Consider the following 26,552-nt stretch of genomic DNA (forward strand, 5'->3'; position numbering starts at 1 on the left):
TATTTAAAAACTTTATTCGAAACAGAGAGCTGCTCATTGTCCTCGTGTCGGTGTATTTACAGCTTAACAAATCAGCACATAGAAAACCACGAGTTGATAATACAGTACAAACAGGAGTCTCTTAAAAAAACAACAACACTATAAATCATTCTTTATAGAACATCTTCTGAACACACGTCTGTCTGCATGGCTCTATTTACAACAGGAAGCAGCCACCACAGAAGAAGAAATATATCTCCTAAAATAAAAAAGAAATATATCTCCTCAAATAAAAAACTTCATAAAAAACAAAAACAAATTAACAAATACAGGACAAATTAAGACTTCCTGAGATTTAAATTCATATTTATTTTACTTCTGAATTTAATCAGTTTTCCCGTCTCGTGTCCTGTTTTTTAACTGAATAAATCAGGTTTTTTTTACAAACAAAAAATATTTCATTTTCTCTGTGACAGGAAGCCTTTGTTTTTACCAAAATAAAAGCTCTGAGTTATAAAAACAGGACGTCAGGAACTTTACATTCTAATCTTTTCTTTTCCTCTTAAAAAATTTACTCATTTGCATAACGAGCTGTGCTGCTTAGTTTTCTCCCGTGTGAATACGGTGATGTTTACTGAGAGAACTTGATTGAGTGAACATTGTCCCACACTCTTAACAGCTGTACGGTTTTTCTCCTGTGTGAACACGAAGATGTGATTTGAGCGCATCTGATCTAGTGAACGTTTTCCCACACTCTTCACAGCTGTATGGTTTTTCTCTAGTGTGAATACGGTGATGTTTTTTGAGAGAACTTGATTGAGTGAACGTTTTCCCACACTCTTCACAGCTGTACGGATTTTCTCCTGTGTGAATAAGTTGATGTGTTTTGAGAGCACTTGAATGAGTGAAACTTTTCCCACACTCTTCACACCAGTATGGTTTTTCTCCAGTGTGAATACGGTGATGTTTTTCTAGAGCACCTGATGTAGCAAAAGTTGTCCCACACTCTTCACAGCTGTACGGTTTTTCTCCTGTGTGAATACGTTGATGTATTTTGAGAGCACTTGATGTAGTGAAAGTTGCCCCACACTCTTCACAGCTGTACGGTTTTTCTCCTGTGTGAATAGGTTGATGTGTTTTGAGAGTACCTGATTGATTGAAAGTTGCCCCACACTCTACACAGCTGTACGGTTTTTCTCCCGTGTGAATACGCAGGTGAATCTTTAAATGTCCAGATGTTGTAAAGGATTTGTCACATTGCTGACAGCTGTGACGTCTCTCTCTTTCTTTCGGTTTCTAGAACAGACGGACAGAGAAAGTCAATCTAAAAAGCATGAATACACAAGTTAACACAATAACAACTCACTTAATACAAACCTTGAGTTAACAAAATACTACTTATCAACTGTTTGTGTTTATTATATTTGTATTATATTTGATACAGTAATACAGCAACATTCTAAACACAGTATACCAGAGGTGGGGGACTCGAGTCACATGACTTGACTCGAGTCACATATTGTTTTACTTGAGACTTGCTTGAATAACATTGATAAAAGACTCGACTTGACTTGTGTAGGGGTGTAGAGTTATTTGTTCAAGCACCGGATCGGCAAAACAGGAAAATCTGTGAACCAGTCTGCCTTGACCTATATATTCATGTCTGTGACTCTCACAGTATCTGCTGCCCACAGCTGTTTTATAGAAGGAAAACCTCCTTCACTTCATGAAATCTCTGCAGTACCAGGAGGCAGTAACGTGTGACTCAGCAGAATCTGAGAAGAGCAGCACCAGCTGCAAAGAGCTGTGCCTTTTACTGTTTACTTCACTGTATTTACCTTCATTAGAACAGCTAAAGAGCGACCGCAGGCTGCTACGTTTTAACCACACGCACACCAAAGTTCCCGTTAGCCGGTAATTACCGGACTATGACCGGTAAAATATGTTGAAGACCGGCAAATCTAAATCTCTCCGGTCAAAATAATTTCCCCTTAGCGCAATACCGCATCAGTTGCGCCACTTATGTGACAGACAAGAAGCGTATGTGAGAGACAAGAAGAGTATGTGACAGACAAGAAGGGTATGTGACAGACAAGAATAGTATGTGACAGACAAGAATAGTATGTGACAGACAAGAATAGTATGTGACAGACAATAAGAGTATGTGACAGACAATAAGAGTATGTGACAGACAACAATAGTCAATTATAATGTCTAACACTTAATGTGGAGAAAGAGATGTCCTGTATGGGTTGATTGTGCGTTGATTTGTTGGTAATGCCTTGGGGTTCCGGTGGGCATGTAAACAAATGCATAATGCTGCGCTATACTTTGTGGCCTCACCCGGTTGCATAGTGACGCTTATTGTTTAGGTGTCTTGATAAGCAGGTAGTCATATCATTAGCTAGATCTGATCGATATGGACATAAACGCGAGTAAAGTCTAATCTGATGGGAGAGAGAGATCAGCTGCTGCTGATGAGTCGACACGCAGCTCTGCATGATCACCTGCAGCGGTGAGCGGAGCACTCAGAGTCACCCTCTGTGAGCCAGAGTTAGACCCACATTTGCGCAGCGTTGCTTTCACAATACATACGTATACAAAAAAAATCCTCAGGCCAGCAGGCCACTTAACAGGCCAGTCTGGGCCGTCATGACGTGCCGCTGGCGGCTGAGTACGGGACTGTGGTCAGAGTCAGTACTGACGGCACCGATATATAATATCGGGGCCGATATTCCGCATTTGACCGATTATCGGTATCGGCCTTTTTTTTAATCAAATTGCCGATAAAACTTTGGCTCTGATGCGGCCGTTTCTCTGGCTGCAGTCACCACTCTGTGTACACGAGCAATGTCCTGCCCACAGTGCTATCTGATAGGCTATTACTGAAGATTTTCCGGGCGGGAGCCAGCCAGAGAGGCGGGACCTTCTCAGATTACAGGCAGGTGCGAAAGAACGCAGACACAGACTGAAGCAAGCAGCAGCGCTGAGTGGCAGAGCCATACATGTGTTAAACCGAAGTTCAATAAATATCCCTATCCCCTATGCTGAAGTTGCAAAAACACCACGATCTTATGATCTAATTCTATCAGTTTCCCAGTTACACAGGGATGCGGGAAGTCAGTCAGAGTTGGGGGTGCGTGCAGCGTCTCGGAGCGGAGTAACTGTGGTGGGGGGGGGGGGGGGGGGGCTGCGAGTGGAGTGGAGCCTCGCAGTTTTTCAGGCTGATATGTGAAGCTCATTAGCTAGCCAACATGTTTCTAGCAAATGTTTAGCAAAATATTAGAAGTGAGGCTACGAGACTAACGTTAGGTCTACTGTAATTAGTAATAGCCTCACTTTTAATAGTTTGCAAAACATTAGCACTAGTGTTTTGCAGTTGCTAGCAGCTTATTGGGATTTTATACTAGATAGACAGAAATAATAAATTAAGCATTATTGTTAGTTAAGCATGTCAGCCTGCAGCCCCACTTCTTGTCTCTCTCTCTAACTCATAGCAGATGACTGCACTAAAGAAAAGGGCACAGAGAGGAAATCAGTTGTAAGATGTTTAAAAGTTAATTAAACATAATATAGGCTATGCTTAAATGCATTTCAAAGAAGTTGTGTTGGAGTTTGTCTTATTGTACATTTTGACACCAAGATTTTTTTTTTTACTGCAAATGTATATCGGTTCCAAATATCGGTTATCGGTCTCCTTGATTACTAATAATCGGTATCGGTATCGGCCTTGAAAAAGCCATATCGGTCGATCCCTAGTGTGTATTGACTTTGACCGTCTAGTCATTGTTGGTGATTTTAACATCCATGTTGACAACCCCCAGGACAGAGGGGCTAAAGAACTGTTTTGGTTTCTTGATAACTATGGACTGACTCAGCATGTGACGGAGCCCACGCACAATAAGGGGCACACTCTGGACTTAATGATCTCAAAGGGTCTGGATCAGTGTTTCTGCCAGACCAGGGCTGAGAGGGCGTCCACCCCGAGAGCTACCTTATAGATACTGTCTTTTTACGCTAGTGAGCCGGTTCATTTGGCTCGGCTCTCTTAAAGCGCCGGCTGTTTCGGCTCCCAAACGGCTCTTCATGTTACCACAGTTTACCACGGAGCCTCATTTTCGCCGCTGCGAGGCTCTGGCGCTCGCAGCTCATGCGCGTGCTCCACTAAAACCCCCCTGCTCATCGCGTCCAAATTGTGCACGTTCCGTGTTGTCCTGTAGCAGGCACCTTTGATGTCGGGGAAACGATCTTCAATACTCAGAAAAGAATCCCACCAGACTCCTTTGCCCCTCCAACAGAGGGATGTCCTTGTCCTTTTCGTCATTTCAAGCGATAAAAACTCTCGATCTTCTCTCGAATTATTAATATTTTTTCAAATGACGGCAAGACGGCCCCCTGGCGGAAACGCTTGTCTGGATATCTCTGAGGTTGTGGTGACTGATGTTGCACTCTCTGATCATTCCTTTGAGAGCTCTATCTCTGTTCACACAAATGTTCAAAAAGAGGTAACCACAAAGCGATATTTAACTGAAAACACTAGGGAAATGTTTACTCAGAATGTTTTTTCCACACTTGCCCCTGCCAACATCTCAGTAAATGAGCTAGTAGATCATTTTAATTCAAAAATGTTATAGATGCCATTGCTTTAACTAAGGTAAAGGAAGTGACTGGCAAGAAAAGATCTCCATGGAGAAAGGCCATGACCGTGAGAACAGAAAAAATAGTCAATTCTCTCAGTAAACACAGAGCTGAATCCAGATCAGATGCATGCTGAAGGCTCTTTGAGCAGCTCTCACTGATCCTGCTGTTATGTTACATGTTTCGTTTCTCATGTATTGCGTCTTATTTGTCTATATTGATGTTACACATGGAGCTGCTGTGATGCAGGTCACATTTCAGACTTGATCTGACAAAGTATTATCGTATCGTATACAACAATGTTCTGACCTATATCTAACCATATTGTGCATTCATATTAGGGATGGGAATTTGAAAGCAAATGTATATTCGAATATTCGACCCCCCCCAAAAAACGGTTAATCGAAATGTACATATCCTATAAAAAAATTAATTGGGTTAAAAAAAAAAAAAAAAAAAAAAATCTAAATTTTTTTTCAATAACTTTTGGAAATAAATAAATACATGTTCAAATAAGTATAGAAACCAAGTCGAATTTGTCAAATGTATTAAACTGGTGATCACAGTTTGACAGCTATAGGCCTACAGCTTTCATGCTCAAAACATCAAAAACCTATAACAGGGCCTATGCACAGAATTCAGCTATTCAATAGGCTACTCATTCTCGTTTAAAAATATGCGCATGCTCAGGGGAGATGCGGTGCTGAGGCGATTCACAATCAGGCCAGCTGTAGCAAGGTATAGTATGTATAATATAAGTTTAATTTGGCATAGTTTTGCACTCTACACCGCACTCACTAACCTGGTCGAAATGTTTCCACACATTACTCCTTTTTGACGCTGTGACAAAGGTAACTTTGTCACTGTGGACTAACGGCTTCGGGCCTTGTATATTGCACATGTCTTTTATTTTGAAAAGTGTTCCCCCTCCCGTTCTTTCTGTTACTCCTGATTATGTTCACCTGGTGCCCTGTGTTGTCCCCCTCACCTGTGTCTAATTGCTGATTAGTGGGTGTGTATTTAGGCTCTGTGTTTCCTGTTTGGTGGAGGCTGGTAGTGTGTGTGAGATCCTGGTGGCTGTGCTCATGTGAACAGCAGATTGAGGCTGTGTCATGTTTATGAGTAATAAATGCCCACACCGGGTTATATTTGAATTCTCTGCCTTTTTCTCCTTGCTTGGTCGGGCCGCTCAACGGTCAGCTTCACATTTGGTGTCAGAAGTGGGATTGACCAAGTGAGGAGGTGAAAACGATGGAGGAACTGAGGGAGATTATGAAGTCATTCCTGCAGTATGAGACAGCCAGATTCAAGCGGGAGGAATGCCGTTTGAGGAATATGGAGCAGCCGTTTTCACGGATACAGGAACAGATTTCCCTGATAGAAGAGAAAGAGGAGCAGCTCAGGTTGCAGAGGGAGGAAGAGGAGAAGCTGAGAAAGGAAGAGGAGATGCGCATAGCGGAGGAGGCTCGTCTGATACGCCTGCAGGAGGAGAAGAAACTTAAAGACGAGGAAGATGCTTTTCTAGCGGAGGAGGTGCGGGTGAAAATGGCCGAGAAGATCCGTCGGGAGAGAGAGCGTGTCATGCAGCGACAGCTGGAGGAGATAAGGGCTCATGCAGAGGCCCTGTCAGCCGCTCAGACTCAGGTGGAGAAGCAGGTGATGAAGACGCTGCAGGCAGAGAAGGTGGCGTACGTGGAGAACCTGACGGAGGCCATCGCGAAGGAGTGGGAGAAAGAGTTGAGGAAGAAAGGGAAGCTTCCTTCCGACTTCACGCCCCCCTCTGAGGAAACCATGCGGCACAAGGGGAAGCAGAAACACCGGGCGGAGTGGAGACACATGGAGGAGAGCAAAATGGCCAAGATCAACAAGTGTTGCAGGAATGAGGTACTGTTCTCTTTCGGGAGAGGAAGGAGGAAATGTGACAAAGGTAACTTTGTCACTGTGGACTAACGGCTTCGGGCCTTGTATATTGCACATGTCTTTATTTTGAAAAGTGTTCCCCCTCCCGTTCTTTCTGTTACTCCTGATTATGTTCACCTGGTGCCCTGTGTTGTCCCCCTCACCTGTGTCTAATTGCTGATTCGTGGGTGTGTATTTAGGCTCTGTGTTTCCTGTTTGGTGGAGGCTGGTGTGTGTGAGATCCTGGTGGCTGTGCTCATGTGAACAGCAGATTGAGGCTGTGTCATGTTTATGAGTAATAAATGCCCACACCGGGTTATATTTGAATTCTCTGCCTTTTTCTCCTTGCTTGGTCGGGCCGCTCAACGGTCAGCTTCACAGACGCCATGTCTGTTGTGTAGGACTCTCTGTTAGAGTGTAAATAATTACCGGACTATGTCAAATATGTTGAATACCGGCAAAACTAAATCTCTCCTGTCAAAATGTCTATGTACTTTGCTGCCACACACGGTTGCCAAGCAGCGAGTGTTGACAGGGGGCGAGGGAGCACGCTCATGAACTGTTAGCGCCGGAACCTCGCAACGGCAATGGAGCACATTTGGGCATAAGATGAGGTTTGAGTCTGCGTGTAGGGAGGAGCAGCAGCCATATCATTAGCTAGAACTAGCTAGATCTGATAGATTTGGACATAAACTCGAGTGAAGTCTAACCGGACGCGAGAAAGAGAGATCAGCACCTGCAACTCTGCCCGCTGTGAGGGACTGGTGAGCGGAGCAAAACACACCTTTAGACCTAACACATTTAGCTATGGCACTGTCGTATACATTGAATTATTCCATTTAATAATATCTAATCAACTTAGGCATCCCTCCCAAAAAAAAGAACAAAAAAAGATATTCATAACTCATATTCGAATACCTGAATAATTTTGAATATTCGATTAATCGTTCCCATCCCTAATTCATATTGTATATTTCAAAACAGGTTGTGATCTTTAATTTGGGGATAACAGTGTTAGGCATTTGTGAGGTGCAACAACATTAACATGAACCTTTCTGTTGGTCGCTTGTTAGCAGACCCTTCACGCGATAGCAGAGCGAAAAGGTACAGCAAGCCAGGGATCATTGTCCACTAGTAAATCGATTGCAGATGGCGTCGTGCTCACGGACGGATACAAACAAAATAATAATCAATGGGTCGCGAAATATACTTTGGTGGCCGTTAAACCTGGGCGGCCCAAGTAAAGTCTATGTGTGGGAAACCCTGGACTTGAATTTTGAATTGAGCCGTCCCTTATAGATACTATACCTTTACGTATTAGTGATGGAAATTCCGGCTCTTTTTAGTGAGTCGGATCATTTGGCTCGGCTCCCTAAGAAGAGCCGGCTCTTTCGGCTCCCAAACGGCTCTTCATGTTACCAGAGTCTCAGTTTCGCCAGTTCACGCGCATGCTCCACTAGCACCCCCAGTGAAGGCTCTCGACGGCAGTACACTTTCCGTCACAGGAACACGCTTTGCTGGCAGCGAAAATAATCCCACCAGACTCCTTTGCCCCTCTAACAGAGGGATGTCCTTGTCCTTTTGACTTTTCGTCATTTCAAGCAATAAAAACTCTTTTGGACGCCCTCGGCTCGAGTTCAGGGCGTTCCGAGTCAAATGACGGCTAGACGCCCGCCTGGCGGAAACGCTGGAATTAGGAATATATTGTGATGAAGTGCACACTGACCTGAGCTCCAGGGGTCTCTTTGTTTTCCTCCATGCTGCTCTCAGTGCTCCTTCTCCAGCTGGGTCTCTGAAATAATCAACACAAATACAGCTGACACAAAACAAGACAACTCAATACAACCGACAGACACAACAAAACTAATCTACAGCTACTTCGTAGGTTCATAGCAGAGGTGAGAAGTAACGGCCCGTCCACACAGCGGCGTGCGTTGAAGCTTCTGCCCATTCACTTTGAATGGGGTGACGTCACTTTTATCCGAACAGCATTTTGGGAAGCGACGTGGAGCGTTGCTGGCTTCAAAAGTTGAGCAATGTTCAACTTTTGACGCCTCGACGGAGGCGTCAGCCAATGAAATCCCGTTTATGCAAATCTGCCAGTACAAGCGCTAGCCAATCAAACCGCGTGTATGCTGGGAGAGACTACGCAGGTCATTTCCTCATATTCAAAAAAATTGAGGGAAAATTCATTATAGCGGTAGTGAATCACCCGGTGCTGTTTGATCAGTCTCTGTTCATCTACCGGGATACAAACCGGAGGAGCGAGGCATGGAGGGAGGTGGCAGAGACAGTGGGTGAAACTGGTAGGTTTTCGCCTGTTTGGGGAATTTATATCCAGTTTACTTCGTTTTAACATTGCTATTGCTTTGTATGTCGGGGGCGGGAGATTCATGCGATTGGTTGTTGGTCGCGTTGCTCGCAAAAAATCCCCAAGCTTCAGACACGCCAACCGCCAAGCGTCAACGCACGCCGCTGTGTGGACGGGCCGTAACTAAGTACATTTACTCAAGTACTGTACTTCAGTACTATTTAGAGGTACTTTTACTTTACTTGAGTATTTCCATGTAATGCTACTTTGTCTGCGACAATAGGAGACAGTAATAAAGCTGCTTCACTGAAGAGGAGAAACTCACAGCTCCAGGACTCTGTCAGGAGGAGACTAGAAACAACAAGTCAATAAACTGAGTTAGGAGTTACCTAACAGAAACCAGTATGCCAACGGTAATAAAGAAGAGTTACGGTACTAAAACAATATGCTGAAGGTAGAAAGGGAGCGTTTACTCAAACTAAACGGTGTGCAACAGCTGCTGGGATAAAACTGTTTTTATACCGCTTCGTTCTACTCCTTGGGACAAGTAACCTCTGGCCCGAAGGAAGAAGCTTGAATTCTGAGTGCAGAGGGTGGGAGTCATCGTCTAACATGGAGCTGGATAACCGCTGTAACTGCCTAAGGTACAGCGTCTCCAGGTTTAGCTGTGGCTCACCAATCAGTCTGCTGGACCACTTTATGATCTGACTCAGAGAGTTTCTGCTCTTCAAAGTCAGGTTACCAAACCATGACATTAGTGAAAAAGACAGAATTGACTCGATAAAAGCACGATAAAACATTATCATCATGGTTTTGTCAATGTTAAAATAGGACAGTTTCCTAAGACAATACAAACGCTGGTGCCCCCTTTTGCACACAGCTTCACAGTTTGGATCAGAGCTCAATTTTGAGTCAATAATTGTCCCGAGATATTTGTATGATTGCACAAATTCTACTTTCTGATTCTGGATTGTTAAGACTTCATGTATGTGGGGATGTCTTCTAAAATCAATGATCATGTCCTTGGTTTTGCTTATGTTCAGTTGCAGATAGGACTCCTCACACCACCTGACAAAGTCGTCAACGACAGGGCCGTGGCTGGTCTCATTGTCCTGGAGCCTACTAACAATTACAGAGTCATCTGCATACTTTAAAATAGTCCTATTTTCCCACCTACTTTGACACATATAAAGTATAAATAATAGTGGTGAAAGGACACATCCTTGTGGGGAGCCAGTGGAGGAGCTGACTTGATCAGATACCCTCACTCTCACCCTGACTCTTTGTGTCCTATTGGTTAAAAAATCAAGAATCCAGCCCATAAGATTATTGCTTATTTCAAATTGTTCTAAAAGTCTGCCAATTAGAATATGAGGTTGAATTGTGTTAAAAGCAGATGAAAAATCAACAAATAAAAGTCTAGCATGAGATCCAATTCCCTCCAAGTGTTTAAAAAGTAAGTCAGATAAGGTGACCGTGGCATCCTTCACTTCTCTGTGTGGCCTGTAAGCAAACTGCATGGGATCGAGAGCATGCTCCGTCTTCCTTAAGATTTCTGCTCTGACTAGTTTTTCCAATGTCTTCATTAGAATTGATTTAAGTGCAACTGGTCTAAAATCGTTAAGAGTTTTGGGGCCTCTGGATTTGGGAACAGGGACTACCACAGCATCCTTCCAAACCTTTGGCACATGCTGTGCAGGCTTGGAATTTCGTCATTTTAGGGGCAAGGCCATTTGGCCTTCCCGTTCACATTTTTTTTTAAGGGCACAAAGGCCACATGACAGGGCACAAAGGCCACATGACAGGGCACAAAGGCTGTTTGGTTAAATTACGCTGGTCAATCAACATGACTGAAAAGTGTAGCACTAATGTCAACACCAGTCGTTTTACAAACGGCTGAATAGCAATAGTGTTTCTTAAACGTATACGTTAAGTTCAGCCATAAACCACATAAGTCAGTCAGGGGTAGACAGTAAGGGTACAATTGTATTGTCACTGGCCCCACCATTGTAATCACTGGCCCGGAGCATTCGTCCACCAAAAAAAATCGACTAATAATGAAGAAAATTAACTAGGGCTGGGACTTTAACGCGTTAATTAAGATTAATTAATTACACAAAAATTAACGCGTTAAAAGAATTAACGCATTTTAATCGCACTTTAATCGCACTTATTTTTGCACAGCGGAACGTTTCTCACTGGATGAGTTTCAGGCGTACCGATTATACTGGAGCACTAACGTAACCAACTAACGTTCATGACTTCAGCATGGGACTTCAAACGACAACAAACCACGGTGAACAATAGTCAAACATGAACGAACAAGCTGATGAGACCGCTTTGGTCGGCCCCGTGGATGGGACATTTTGTTTTAAAAAACGGACGGATGGAAGCGTCGACAAGAGCACGGTTGTGTGCAAATTATGCAAAAAAGAATTTGCATATCACCGCAGCACATCAAGCCTAAAGTATCACCTAAATGAAAAGCATGTAGCAGCTAGCGTGGACGTTAGCCCGACTCCGAGTGCAAGGAACCACACCCTGACCCAACCCACACTCAACCAGATGACTGGTTTCAGTGCCAGGATAAGTAAGTCCACGTCTGAGAAAATAACCAACTCCCTGGCTCACTTAGGGCTCGACATTAAGGACTGCCCGATGGCCCGGGGCCATCTAGTATTTAGCTCGGGCAATGAAGCCTCACCTGCTGGGTGCCCGATCGGGCAATGAAGCCTCACCTGCTGGGTGCCCGATCGGGCAATCTATTATGCCAGTATCATGCAGCTCGCGGATCTAGTAATGAGTGACCGTGGTAAATTTGGTTTTATATTGGACGTTGGATATTCGACACATTCGAAAAAATCTATTTAACACTGGCTTCGATGGACGATTTTTTGTCAAACCAACTTCGATGTGTTAATACAAGGCCCGCCTATATAACACAAAGCTTTTTTTTTCAAAAAACCCACCTTTTGATTTTATACTATTTTTTTTGTGTTAAACAATCCTATAAATCTATTATGCGGCTTGACCTTTTCACCTACCCACGTCAAAACACATCTGATGAACTCAGCTAACTGCCCTACACTTAACACAAAGCTTTTTTTTTCAAAAAACCCACCTTTTGATTTTATACTATTTTTTTAATGTTAACAAATGCTATAAATCTATTATGCGGCTTGGCCTTTTCACCTACACATGTCATAACACATCTGATGAACTCAGCTAACTGCCCTACACTTAACACAAAGCTTTTTTTTCCAAAAAACCCACCTTTTGATTTTATACTATTTTTTTAATGTTAAAAAATGCTATAAATCTATTATGCGGCTTGGCCTTTTCACCTACACATGTCAAAACACATCTGATGAACTCAGCTAACTGCCCTACACTTAACACAAAGCTTTTTTTTTTCAAAAAACCCACCTTTTGATTTTATACTATTTTTTTAATGTTAAAAAATGCTATAAATCTATTATGCGGCTTGGCCTTTTCACCTACACATGTCAAAACACATCTGATGAACTCAGCTAACTGCCCTACACTTAACACAAAGCTTTTTTTTCAAAAAACCCACCTTTTAATTTTGTACTATTTTTTTAATGTTAAAAAATGCTATAAATCTATTATGCGGCTTGGCCTTTTCACCTACCCATGTCAAAACACATCTGATGAACTCAGCTAACTGCCCTACACTTAACACAAAGCTTTTTTTTCCAAAAAACCCACCTTTTGATTTTATATTATTTTTTTAATGTTAAAAAATGCTATAAATCTATTATGCGGCTTGGCCTTTTCACCTACACATGTACGAGTATTATTATTTGTATAATGCACTTTCTGCCTTCCTGTCATTAGGAGTTAGACATGTAATGGCTATATGCAATTGATTTGATTAGAACCTTCATTATCCTAAACTGGTGGGACATTTCGCCAATACCTTTATATTGTCTACTCTTCACTTACTTGTCAGCATAGGTCGGCATTGATGTACAGAGCCGACAGAAGACCTTGTTTATACTGGCATCATATTGAGAGGTGCAGTGACGCGTCCTGAAACCAGGAAGTAAGCTGCTGGTTCCCTCCACAAAAAGCAATGGGATTTCTCCACAGGGTTTTGGCAAATAGCTGGAAATAAGGTCTGTGGAAAACAAACCTGTTTGATAAATGCACGTTTTGTTCAGCCGGATAATCTCCACATGTCTACCCTACTTTTATAATTTTCGAATCATAAATCTAATCGATAGATTATAAAAGGGTTTTAGGACGCGGCACTGCAGCCAACTCCCTGTCACTCCTTTAACTTTCTTTTATTAGAAGATTGTTTTTTGCCCGGCGCTTGGCCGGTTACTGCTCGTATTAAAAACATTTTGGCGAATGGTTAGGTGGCGCGATAGTCTGTAGTGAAGAAGGAGCGCCCTCCCGCTCACGGGAGCCTGCTCGCGCTGTGCTCCGCAGCAAACAGCGGAGCACATAAAGAGCAGCAAACAGCTGTTTGCTTTTCCCCCCAACAACGACAACCGACTCACGAAACGCTATGTTGTAGCGTTGATAAACGAAACAATTTAACTAAATTGTTAGTCAAAATACCAATACCACAGGACATTTTTTTTTACTTTTGACAGGGGCACAACGGCCATGGCCGTCGTGAAATTCCCATCTTGATGCGGTGTCTGTAAAGACATATTAAAAATGTAGTGGAACACAGGGCTAAGTTCTTTTGCGCAAAGTTTAAGTAAACGACCGCAGATGTTGTCAGGTCCATGACTCTTATTTATTTTTACTAAACGAAAGGCCTTTTCCACTTCCCTCTGATCTATGTTAAAATGCTTATCGTATTCAAGTTTAAGCTTCAGTTCAGATATATTATTACTGAAATCAAATGTGTGAAATCGAGAAAAAAAGTGATTTAGGGCATCTGCAAACTCAACATCTGAATTAAAGCCACCCAGAGTCACATGGCAGCTATTCTTTGTTTCCCGGAGGCCTGTTATGGTTTTCATGCTACTCCAGACTGAGCCAAGGTTGTTTGCAGCCATTTTATTTTGTAGTTCAGATTTAAAATTTTGTTTAGCTTTCAGAATTTCTATTTTAAGTTCCCTATTAGCATCATGCAGATCAGAGGCACTTCCCTGTTTAAAAGCGTGTTTCTTTTTCTGAATGCTAACCGCCTTGGTCACCCATGGTTTGTTATTAGGATATATTTTAACTTGCTTACACGGAATAATCATGTCTTTACAAAAGGCTGTATATGAGCATGTTACATCAACAACTTCATCCAAGTCGGCACCACAAGACTCTTTGAACATATCCCAATCATTGCAGTCATAACATTCCTGCAAAAAGGCTACAGATTCTTCTGTGCAGACATTTATGTCCTTTGTCAATGTTTTCTCTCGCTTCAAAACTGTTTTGTATATGGGCAGTAAATGCACACAGTTATGATCAGCAGAGCCCAGTGGGGGTAATGGGACTGACTTATAGGCTTCCTTCACTGACCCATAACACAGGTCTAATGTTTTATCCCGCCTGGTTGGACAGGAGACATATTGATAAAAGTTAGTGAGTGTCTTCTTGAGGGTCACATGGTTAAAATCCCCAAGTATAAAGTTTGGTGCGTCAGGTGAAATTGACTGCAGTTTTTACACCAAATCAAAGATAGTGCTGGAGGCAGAGGTGGCATTTGCCCTGGGATGGATGTACACTATTGTAGGGCTGTGCGATTATGGCAAAAATCATTATCACGATTATTTGGGTCAATAATTGATATCACGATTATTTTGACGATTATTCATTGACCATTTATTGAACTTTAAAACAAATAATATTTTACCAATAAACAAGATCAACAAATATGTTGGAGCGCACTTCCAAAACCATACTAAACATATATTATTAATATGAAAAATAAAAATAAATTAGACCAAAATAAATTAAATCAAATATGATGCAGTGCAACCTACTGAAAACTCCTTAACATATAGCCAACATTTTTGTAAAACATATTCAACATATTCCACTCAGTTAAACGTTGAAGGCTGGCCAACCATCATGGTCCAGATTCTCCAGAAGTAACAGGAAATACATGTTGAACTACAATTTAAGAGCAAATAAAAATGTTTAGGCCACCATGGCAAATGCTGGTAGGGCTGCTCATGTCATCTCTTAAAGATGTTTTGCAAGAAACACCAGCCTGTTTACATAGTCTGGTTTCAGAGATGAGCGCAGGCAGGAGACAATATTGCCACCAGTACTGAAGACCCTCAGCCACGCCCCGACACATGGGGTGACGCCGGCCAATCACAAAGCTTTGATGCGTTCAAGTGCATTATTCTGACACAGGAAGATTATGTTACAGGACATTAACGATAAAACAGAATATTGTTGTTCTATTTTTAGACACATCTCGCGATCGACTGGTTGGGCACCCCTGGGCTAGACCATAGGTCTGTTGTGGTAGCAAAGTAGTCAGCTGAAGCCACATCTCTCTCAACTTCCCCACGGCCTTTGTCATATAGTGCAGGCAGCGCAGACCTGCTGAAATAATACCGAGACGGCATCGCGTAATGCTTGTCCAACGTGTTGACAAGTTGCTTAAAGCCCTGGTTGCTAACAGTGCTAACTGGGCACATATCTTTAGCGATGTGAAATGTAATGGCAAAGTACTTGCAAATAGTGGAAATAGTTTTACCCTTCTTTTTAACGAGTTGCTGCTCTTGTTCTGACATCTTCACTCGCGCTGAACACTCACAACACATGTCACTCCCACGTGGCCGAGTGGGCTTTTAGGGAGGGGCGAAAGCGCACCCAGCAAAATAATCGTATTTTGTCAATTATGCTGTTTTCATAATCGTCGAAAGCCATAATCGTAATCGCGATTAAAATACGATTAATTGCACAGCCCTACACTATTGTTATAAAAACTTGGGGAAACTCACGGGGCAGGTAGAAGGGACGCAATGAAACAGATAAAAGTTCAACATCTGGGGTGCAAATGCGTTCTCTGACAGTCACAGAGCTACAGTACTGTTTGTTTACGTACAAACATACTCCGCCCCCTTGAGTTTTTCCTGTCACTTCCGCCTTTCGATCCAGACGAAAGGGAGCTCCAAAACCGTCAATAAACAGATCGTTGTCCTGGTTACAGTCTGTGAGCCATCTCTCAGTGAAGGCCAAAACACAGCAGTCCCTGAAATTCTTCTGAAACCGAACATTACCCTGAAGCTCGTCAACCTTGTTCCTCAGTGATTGAACGTTCCCCAGGATCATCGAGGGCAGAGGAATCCGAGGGAGCCGCTGCCTTCTCATGCGTAATCTTACGCCGCCGCGTTTACCCTGCTTCCTCCTCTGGTGCACCGTTGCACCCCAGGTTTCATTTGGATTTCTCCTAATAATGTCCGGTAACTGTAACGTAGTATCTATCACGCGAGCCAGACTTGCCATGTTCAGTTGTAGCAGCACATCTCTGGTGTACTTTGTCCTCTCCCGGATGACAGCCCCATTGACACTACATGCCAAACATTGAAGGAATACGATCCACAGAATCACAGAATAAAGAATATCCATTTTGACTAGCGGCGCAGGGAGCATTCAATCATACAGACGCTTTATCGAATAGGTCGGTAGCGCATTAAAAACCTTTAAAACAAACTTTTCCCTGCCGGTGTTCCGGTTTAACTGGTTCCCCGATCAACTGGTTGACAGATGTGGGGGCGTGGCCTTCGACTGAAATACACATTTCGATCGCTTCTTCTGTCGTTTACATACATCTTTTGGTATATTTGGCTGGATAGGAACACTTTGATGCACATTCAGTACCAGTGTGTGAGGTTGTGGTTACGATGGCGATATCCGGACGCGGCGCACTCATAACGTGCAGGGCTGGAGTGACTTTTGCTGTTGGGACTCGGGTTTGAGTCCAGCATGAACTTTTTTGTTATTTTCATGTCGATGGACACTGAATATTATGTAGTTGGAATAGAAGATTCCTATTATTGTTTGCCGAGACCAAGATTAATGACCCATCAGCATTTTAAAGTCTAAATATCCCTGCACATGCAGCAATGACATTTCTGCTGCTATCTTTGCAAAACGAGTTAACAGTCACATTTGATCTGGATGAGTGCTGCAGAATGCCGTTTTTATAAGGGATGTATATGTGTGTGTCTTTCATATTAAACATGATCGCTGGTAGATAGCCACAGAAGATGTAACACAGTTTAATCTGGGCGGATCCCATTTTCCCTGGGCGAATCACAGTTTACCTGAGAGGGTCACAGTTTACCTGAGAGGGTCACAGTTTAACACAGCTGAAAACTTCTCCACGCTGCTTTCAAACTCTGAGTAAACAACGTACGCTTCACTGGGAGGCTGTCTGAAGGTGTACACATGTCTCAGATGGACTTGGTATCACATTAGGAACGATATTCAGTGATAATTCGGGCAACAATATCTGGTTTTAAGGATTTATTCGAGCGGATCACAGCTTAACACAGCTGAAGACTTCTCCACTCTGCTTTAAAACTGTGAGTAAACAACGTGTGCTTCACTTGGAGGCTGTCTGAAGGTGTACACAGGTCTCAGATGGACTTGGTATCACATTAAGAACGATATTCAGTAATAAGTCTGCCAACAATAGCTGGTTTAAATGATTTATTGGAGCTCGCAATGTTTTGAACAGACATGCCCATGTCAACTCGTTTTTCTTTTTGTAGTCCTCGCTGTTCGCGTCCGGATATCGCCATCGTAACCACAACCTCACACACTGGTACTGAATGTGCATCAAAGTATTCCTATCCAGCCAAATATACCAAAAGATTTATGTAGACGACAGAAGAAGCGATCGAAATGTGTATTTCAGTCGAAGGCCACGCCCCCACATCTGTCAACCAGTTGATCGGGGAACCAGTTAAACCGGAACACCGGTCGCAGCGTGCGCATGCGCCCATTATACTGTTAAGAACAGTTTTTTGTTTTTTTTGTCAACGAGTATATGAGAGTGAGAGTGTGTTAATTAATATGATTGGCAGTTTGGAGTAAGTCTGTAGATTAAATGTAAATTATTCCGATAAACGATAATATTGTTGGCACCGTTGTATGACCATTTTAGACCACTGACATAATGATAATATATAATAATAATTCAAGTACATCCTTTCAAACTGCTAGTCACATCCTCATGTAAATGGCAATTTATCGAGTTCATACGATAACTCATTTAATTGTTTATCGCGACAGGCCTATGCACACAATAAAACAGTGGAAACATGTGTTTGACTACGACGCTGAAGTTGGCTTCCGATTCAGAGCATCCGATTCGGCAGTTAAGGGGAAAGTTAAGGGACATTTAATTTACAGCGCTGAGCGAACAATCCTCCGTGTTTGAACGTCTTAAATCGCTGCATAGCCGATTTATTTGGACTGGATTATCCCAGAGGGTCTAAAGATTCTTTATAATACAGTTTGAGATTTGTGAAACCTTAATTCTATTTGTGAAAATACAAACAAGGGAGATTTCAGTGCTTTTTTCACATGTAGACCAGGTCCTGATCTGAAACCACTAGACCTACACTCATCAAATCTGGACTGGATTATCCCAGAGGGTCTAAAGATTCTTTATAACATAGTTTCAGATTTGTGAAACCTTAATTCTATTTGTGAAAATACAAACAAGGGAGATTTTGCTGCTTTTTTTAATCTAGACCACATTAGACCAGGTCCTGATCTGAAACCACTAGACCTAGACTCATCAAATCTGGACTGGATTATCCCACGGAGGCTAAAGATTCTTTATGACAGTTTCAGATTTGTGAAACCTTTATTCTATTTGTGAAAATACAAACAAGGGAGATTTCAGTGCTTTTTTTACATGTAGACCACATTAGACCAGGTCCTGATCTGAAACCACTAGACCTACACTCATCAAATCTGGACTGGATTATCCCAGAGGGTCTAAAGATTCTTTATAACACAGTTTGTGATTTGTGAAATCTTTATTTTATTTGTGAAAATAGAAACACAGGTGGAAGGCTGAGGTTGCTGCAGCAGGCCAGGATCAGGATCAGAAAGTGAACCTCCCAGCTGGGCAAGCAGGGCACAAACAGGACAACACTCCCAGTACCTGCCAGAGGACAGCAAGGCAGGGAGCACAGACAGGCAGAAGGGGTCGTCACAACATGTTCTTTTGTTTTGTTTTATTGTTCTGTCTTTGTATTTAAGTATTCCAGTAATGTATGTTGCATGTTTTAATTTGATTGTATTTACTTGTTTAAATGAAATTTGTTTTAGGTTCACTTATAAAATCTGTCCAGGGACAACAGATGATAGCCTCTTGGCTAACTCTGGCACATTTACAGGAATGTTAATTAATGTGCACTGTCCCTGTTAAACAAATGAATACATAAATAAAAATAAGTGTATGCTCCTCATTTAGGTGATAATTCTTTATCTACAAAGTTTTCGTATCTTAAATACTGTTTCATAGCAAACAAAAAAATGAAAGAGATGTTAAAGGAATTCAGGTTCATGAGATAAAATAGAATAAAGGTTTCACAAATCTGAAACTGTGTTATAAAGAATCTTTAGACCCTCTGGGATAATCCAGTCCAGATTTGATGAGTCTAGGTCTAGTGGTTTCAGATCAGGACCTGGTCTAATGTGGTCTACATGTGAAAAAAGCAATGAAATCTCACTTTTTGTATTTTCACAAATAGAATAAAGGTTTCACAAATCTGAAACTGTGTTATAAAGAATCTTTAGACCCTCTGGGATAATCCAGTCCAGATTTGATGAGTGTAGGTCTAGTGGTTTCAGATCAGGACCTGGTCTAATGTGGTCACATGCGAAAAAAGCACTGAAATCTCCCTTTTTGTATTTTCACAAATAGAATAAAGGTTTCACAAATCTCAAACTGTGTTATAAAGAATCTTTAGCCTCCGTGGGATAATCCAGTCCAGATTTGATGAGTCTAGGTCTAGTGGTTTTAGATCAGGACCTGGTCTAATCTGGTCTACATGTGAAAAAAGCACTGAAATCTCACTTTTTGTATTTTCACAAATATAATAAAGGTTTCACAAATCTCAAACTGTGTTATAAAGAATCTTTAAACTCTCTGGGATAATCCAGTCCAAATAAATCGGCTATGCAGCGATTCAAGAGGTTAAAACACGGAGGATTGTTCACTCAGCGCTGTAAATTAAATGTCCCTTAACTTTCCCCTTAACTGCCGAATCGGATGCTCTGAATCGGAAGCCAACTTCAGCGTCGTTGTTTGACTTTCATTAGTGAATGAAACTTTGTGCCCTTTAAAGTCTGTCCAATATTGTGTATTTGCATATATTGTATATATATTGTATATATATTGTATATATATCCTATATATAATAATGTCCTGCTACTGACACGATAGCAGTCATTTAGTGCGCATATGTGTAATTAAACCCATGATATCAAAATCTCACTCCAGCCAGGTACCCAAAGTTGGCAACCCTGATCTAATGAGCTAAACCGTCGCTTAGCTTAGCGTTAGCTGCTAACTGAAGAGCCCCATTAATTTCAATGGGAAAAAATGCTACGTCACGGTGAATGGCGATGCTAATAAGCTAGTTAGCATATATTTAAAACCATATCTAAAGTAAAGAGCACAAACACAACAACTCAAACTGTCTTAAAGACAACTGGTGCAATAAATAAATAACATAAAGTCAGCTGAGCATTACAAATCAACTGTTACTCACCCAGAGCTGAACTGGAACTGTTAGCTGTTAGCCGATAGCTTTTAGACTTTAGCTGTTAGCCGATAGCTTTTAGCCGATAGCTTTTAGACTTTAGCTGTTAGACTTTAGCTGTTAGACTTTAGCTGTTAGAAAGTTTAGCTGTTAGCCGATAGCTTTTAGACTTTAGCTTTTAGCCGATAGTTTAAGCTTTTATTTAAAGATAATTTGAGACTATTTTTGGCGCACATTTTAAGTTTTTTTTGTGAGTTTCTGTCTTCTAAGATTACAGCTGTTGTGTTAAAGAAGATGACTTCTGATTCGTGATTAACTGTAAACTAAGCTACCAGGTGTACATCCACTTAATGAAACCTCTGCAGGTGTTTAATCCACTCACCTCTTCCTCCTCTTCTTCTCATGGATATATAATAAGAACTTCTTCTTCTTCTTCTTCTCCTCCTTCTTCTTCTTCTCCTCCTTCTTCTTCTTCTTCTTCTTCTTCTTCTTCTTCTTCTTCTTCTTCTTCTTCTTCTTCTTCTTCTTCTTCTTCTTCTTCTTCTTCTTCTTCTTCTTCTTCTTCTTCTTCTTCTTCTTCTTCTTCTTCTTCTTCTTCTTCTTCTTCGGCTGAAGTCGAATAGTCCATTTAGCTTAGGAACCTTCCTAAAGGAGTGAAATGACCCGGAAGTCCCTCAGTGGCAGCCATGATAAGTGCCGTTCGAATTCTCTAGAATGATGAGAATGATAGGAAAGGAGGTTTCAAACTTCCTTTATAACCTCCTTTAGCTTAGGAACCACTGGACCTCCCTAACCGGCAGGAGAAGCGAAAATGCTGCCCCACAATGCCTTGCAGCCGCAGCATTTGCCGTCACTCAACAGTCGGCCGTTCACGGAAACAACCGATTATGACCGAGAAATTATATCATGAAAGTTACGGTGCTTATTAAGCATTTTAAAACATAGGTGGTACGTTGCCAAAGTGCTTTGTTTTGAACGTTCATCAGTATTATAATCAAAAAGAGAAATATGAACGTTAGTTTTCACTGAAATTATCAAATAAAGTCAACATTTCAGTCTTTACTGAGCTGTGTGGGGTTTGTTCAATTTTTAAAAGATGTTTGAATGGTGATATACACAGTGATAGATGTTAAGGACTAACGTTTATAATAAATACATCTGTATTGATTTTAAGATCTTTTCATACAATCATACGTATTGGGATCATTTGTATTAATGTGGACCGGAGGGAGAGGGAGACGAGCATAAGTTTCACTTTCCTTTTTTATTTCAATTCCAACTTTGGTCATGAAGAATATGTTTCTCTGTTGTCCACGTTCATAAAGCAAAGCAGCAGCATCAGAGCACGGTGCAGAGTCTCTAGATGAGTTTACAGGAGTCCCTCGTTCTTATTAAACATCCATGTTGTAGTCCGCTGTATAGAAAACTGTGGTTTCCATAGTTTCCACACAGCAGCAGACGCACACAATGACGTCCGCTGGCGCATCATAAACACGTCGGATAGTGAAAGTGCATTCGGATTCTCTAAAGTACCGCAGTCTCTTCTCCTAAGTCCTTTTGAATTCTCCTATCCACTATCCCTTAACCCTGTGACGTTTCACTCAGAGGTCAAGGAATAGACGATAGGGTTAGAACTTAGGAGCTGATTTTTAAACTATCCGACTGCAGCCTTCTTCTACTTCTTCTCCTCCTCCTCCTTCTTCTTCTTCTCCTCCTTCTTCTTCTCCTAAGCCCCCAGGAAGTGCGCCGGATTCAGATGAAAATATTCGTGCTGGCCAAACGGCAGTACTACACTTCCGTTTGGTTGCCAGGCCCGGAAACACTTTTTCCCATTGACTTACATGGGGAAAGAATGGTTTGTAAATCGTTGGATAATTTTTTTTAAACTAAATAAACTATCCAGTATGAACACTTGTATAGATGAGAGTAACACCTACGTCACTTCTGGGCGAAAATTACGGCTCCGCCCACTTTTGGGGAAAAACAAAGCTGTCAGTTGAACGGCGGTTAATACAAATTCTGAAGTTTTTGCCAATCCGATCAGAAAATTAAGAAAACCGGAGATTTTTGGATCTTCAAACAGCCCGATTACAATGGCCAGACAGGCAAACTATTACATTAAATCATTGGAAAACGACGATCGGGCTCGATATATGATTAAATTAAAAGCAATAGGCGATCAATGTCCATTCAGTCTGCCGGTGGACGAGTGGAAAAATGATCCGACTCAATGGCCTGAGGTGTCATATCCTGACATCTATACCTCAACGAATCTCCAGGTAGTTTGTATAGGACGTCATCAAGACACATTATTTATCCGTTTTAATAGTCTGTCCAATTTGCGTTACTGTGTAAACTATAAATATGTGTTATACAATAACGTGTTAAATAGGGGGTTTACCAAGCTAATTAATAATCTCAGTAAATATACCACAACACAGTATGACAATATTTTAACATACAGTTCATCACAATAGCAATCCCACAATCCCAGATACAGAGCTGGAGCTTCAGGTATAAAACATTTTCCTTAGAGACTGCAAATACACTGTCTGTTATATCTTTATACTATGTAATACATGGCACACAAATATTATGAAACAATACAAATAATCACAAATTATGTATAACAATTTCAGGAGTCAACAGACAGTGTGTCAGACACAGAACAGGAGCTTCAGGTAAAACACAAAACCTAAACAATTATTTATAATTATAGTTCATTAACATTTGCGAGCATTTGTTGTTAGGTGGCTGTTATGTTAATACTAGCTATGACAATTCCTAATACATAGTTTATTTAAATTTACAGAATAATTACGTGGTGTCAACTGTCATTCCTGGAAGGAGAGCAGAGCAGTAAGGTAGATTTAAAAAGCTGAAGGATATTGAAGAGTTGTTCTTTTGCTGCCACGGCCCAAACTAAGTTTCAATCAGGAGAGACGTGATGTATGAAATACATGTTTATTATCGGTCACATTATATAAATGAAACATAATGATGACAGTTTATAACAAGTGAATGAAATGTGTTTTGGCGACTAGGCCCAGGTTTTGTAGGACATCATTCGGGAAGGGAAAGAACCGTTTCCGATGAACCCCCCTGGGTCTAGACCTGGTGGTGGTGATAAGTGGTTAGGTCCGGTTGGAAGGGAGAAGGTTGAGCTTGGCCCTGAGTTGGAAGCAGGAGGCGAAGGGGTGGAGGAGGGTTGCGCGTTGACGCCTGGAAGACAGCTGATAGGAAAGGGGAGAGCATATATAGAGGGTTTAACAGGTGCGATAATTAGGCTTGTGAATGGAGGGAAGTGATATGTTGGCTAAGGAGTGGCGCTCCCTGTCATCCAGTGGAGGGAGCGAGTATTGCCATGACGAGCAATACGGAGTGTTAGGTCTTCCTGTCTGAACTTGCGCTCAGCTTCATTTCAATCAGGAGAGACGTGATGTATGAAATACATGTTTATTATCGGTCACATTATATAAATGAAACATAATGATGACAGTTTATAACAAGTGAATGAAATGTGTTTTGGCGACTAGGCCCAGGTTTTGTAGGACATCATTCGGGAAGGGAAAGAACCGTTTCCGATGAACCCCCAAAAGAAGTGAAGTATGAAGTACTGAACGTGAAGACATCTTACCTTGTGGGATGCAGTGGAAATCTATGGATGAAAATGAGAGGTTAATACATGTGGGAATTTAGACGTACTGATGCCTCCCAGGCGTCCTTCCTGGCCGTACGGGCAATAATATTAAACATGAACACAGACCCGGAGGTCACAACCTGACGTGCAGGGTTAAACATGAACACGTAACCGGAGGTCACGACCTGACGTGCAGGGTTAAACATGAACACGACCCGGGGGTCACGACCTGACGTGCAGGGTTAAACATGAACACGGACCCGGGGGTCACGACCTGACGTGCAGGGTTAAACATGAACACAGTGACACGTATGCTGACGTGCTATGAAACCACCACCACCAGTATAGGCATAATTACCATTCTTTTAGTGTTTGAGAGACCTTGGATAGCCAGCACGCGCTGATGTCCGGCGAATGTGGGATGTGAAGGCGGAGGAGGACCACCGCCCGAGTTGCAGGGATGAGGGAGAAATGCCTGATTGCAGCAGAGGTGCTGAGCCTATCTGAACGAAAGCCCTGATATGCTATTAAGACGCCACAACCAGTTATGCATTATTTACCATCGGTAAACTGAAGAGCTCTTAGATTGCAGCACGAGCCGATGTCCGGGCGAAGAGGGAGATGTAAATAAGTAAGCACGAGCTGTTAGCTGGAGTACAGTAATGCATGAATATCATAGCCTGGATTGATGCGAGCCAAGTGAGCAAACCCGAGAATATGAATGAAGTGCAGAATGCACGCAGAAAAGACGTACACTTAGTTAAATGCTGAGACATGACCCACGATATAGTATAGCTTAATAGCAGTTAAGTGCGCCAGGATGAGTCATAGATGCTGATAAACTGATTGAGTGATTAAGATTGTCTTCCATCATCTGAGTGAGGATGGTGGGAGGAAGGGGAGAGCAGATTTAAAGGGGTTAGCAGGTGCGATGATTGGCTAGCCGGGGCGTAATGCCCCTGATCACTTATTGAGATAACGTGTGACGCCCGATGATGTTGTCTTCCTGATTGAACTTACGCTGAGCTACATTTCAATCAGAAGAGACGTGATGTATGAGTACATGTTTATTACCGGGACACATGATATGCGGGAATAGTGATGACGTATTACGATAAGTAACTGTAATGATGTTTTGGCGATTAGGCCCCGGGTTTGCAGGATGATCATTCAGGAGGGAAAGAACCGCTCTGATGAACCCCCAAAAGAAGTGAAGTATGAAGTACGGAGCTGTGAGCAATCCTTACCTTGCGGCTGGCTGCGGAGATCTATGGATGAAAAGGAGATTAACATGGGGACATGATGAGCGCCGGAATCGCTTCCGGGCTGCGGGGTTAGTCATGTGCGGGACCACTGCCCGAAACCTGCACGCAGGTTTAACATGACGCAGACCCACTGCCCGAAACCTGCACGCAGGTTTAACATGACGCAGACCCACTGCCCGAAACCTGCATGCAGGTTTAACATGACGCAGACCCACTGGCCGCAACCTGCGCCCGCAGGGTTAAACCTAAGCGCGGACCTGTGTCCGCAACCTGCGCCCGCAGGGTTAAACCTAACGCGGACCTGTGTCGGCAACTTGGCTCGGACCCACGTTCGCGACCTGCACTTGCGGGATTAGCATACGCAGATCCGGAGTCATAGCCTGACAGATCCGGAACCGTAGACACGTATACATGCTGACGTGTTACCACACCAGTTATAGGTATATTTACCATCTTTTAGTGTTTGAGGGACCTTTGGATAGCCAGCACGGCACTGATGTCCGGGCGGATGTAGGATGTGAAGGCAGAGGAGGACCATCGTCCGAGTTGTTGCAGGGATGAGGACGAGACGCCTTGATTAGCAGCGGAGGTAGCTGCGCCTATCCTGAACGAATGCCCCGAGAATAATTGGGGTGATAAGCCGGATCTAATGAGAACTTGCTTTAAGTAATGATTGAACTGGCGTTGAGTTAAGGGAATATCCCCTGAAATAAGAAATAGTGGTGAGAGAGGATTAATGAAAAGGTCTAAGATGCAGAATTTGATCATGGATTTATAAGGGCAGAACGGGGAATCGTTGCGATTTTCGTTTTTTAGCAATATACATGACATGGCCTATTATAGATGTCTCCGGTACCGATAAAAGACCAATACGTTGGAGCTTAACGGCGCGTAAAACACACGTGATGACATCACCAATGAATCGACGACTGAATAAGTTGGCAACTAATTTGGTAATCAATTTTGATCGATTAAGACGATTAGTTGTTGCACCCCTACTGCCGAGGAGATGTTGTTGTAGCAGATTCAGCCGTTGGTGCACCGAGAAACGGAACATTATTATTATTATTTATTTTTATTTATTTATTTTTGGG

General features: G+C 42.3%; 1 protein-coding gene across 1 annotated transcript; it reads right to left on the bottom strand.

Moving 5' to 3' along the window:
- Nucleotides 1–651: 651 nt before the first annotated feature.
- On the bottom strand, nt 652–11,612 carry LOC117451737 (zinc finger protein 3-like). Its single transcript, XM_071204209.1, has 3 exons — nt 11,532–11,612; nt 8,243–8,308; nt 652–1,275 (listed from the first exon to the last, which is right to left on the bottom strand). Exons 2-3 carry the CDS (start codon nt 8,273–8,275, stop codon nt 652–654), a joined length of 657 nt encoding a protein of 218 aa, XP_071060310.1. The 5' UTR covers nt 8,276–8,308; nt 11,532–11,612.
- Nucleotides 11,613–26,552: the final 14,940 nt, after the last annotated feature.

The sequence above is a fragment of the Pseudochaenichthys georgianus genome, chromosome 8 (genome assembly GCF_902827115.2).
Source record: "Pseudochaenichthys georgianus chromosome 8, fPseGeo1.2, whole genome shotgun sequence".
Taxonomy (NCBI): Eukaryota; Metazoa; Chordata; class Actinopteri; order Perciformes; family Channichthyidae; genus Pseudochaenichthys; species Pseudochaenichthys georgianus.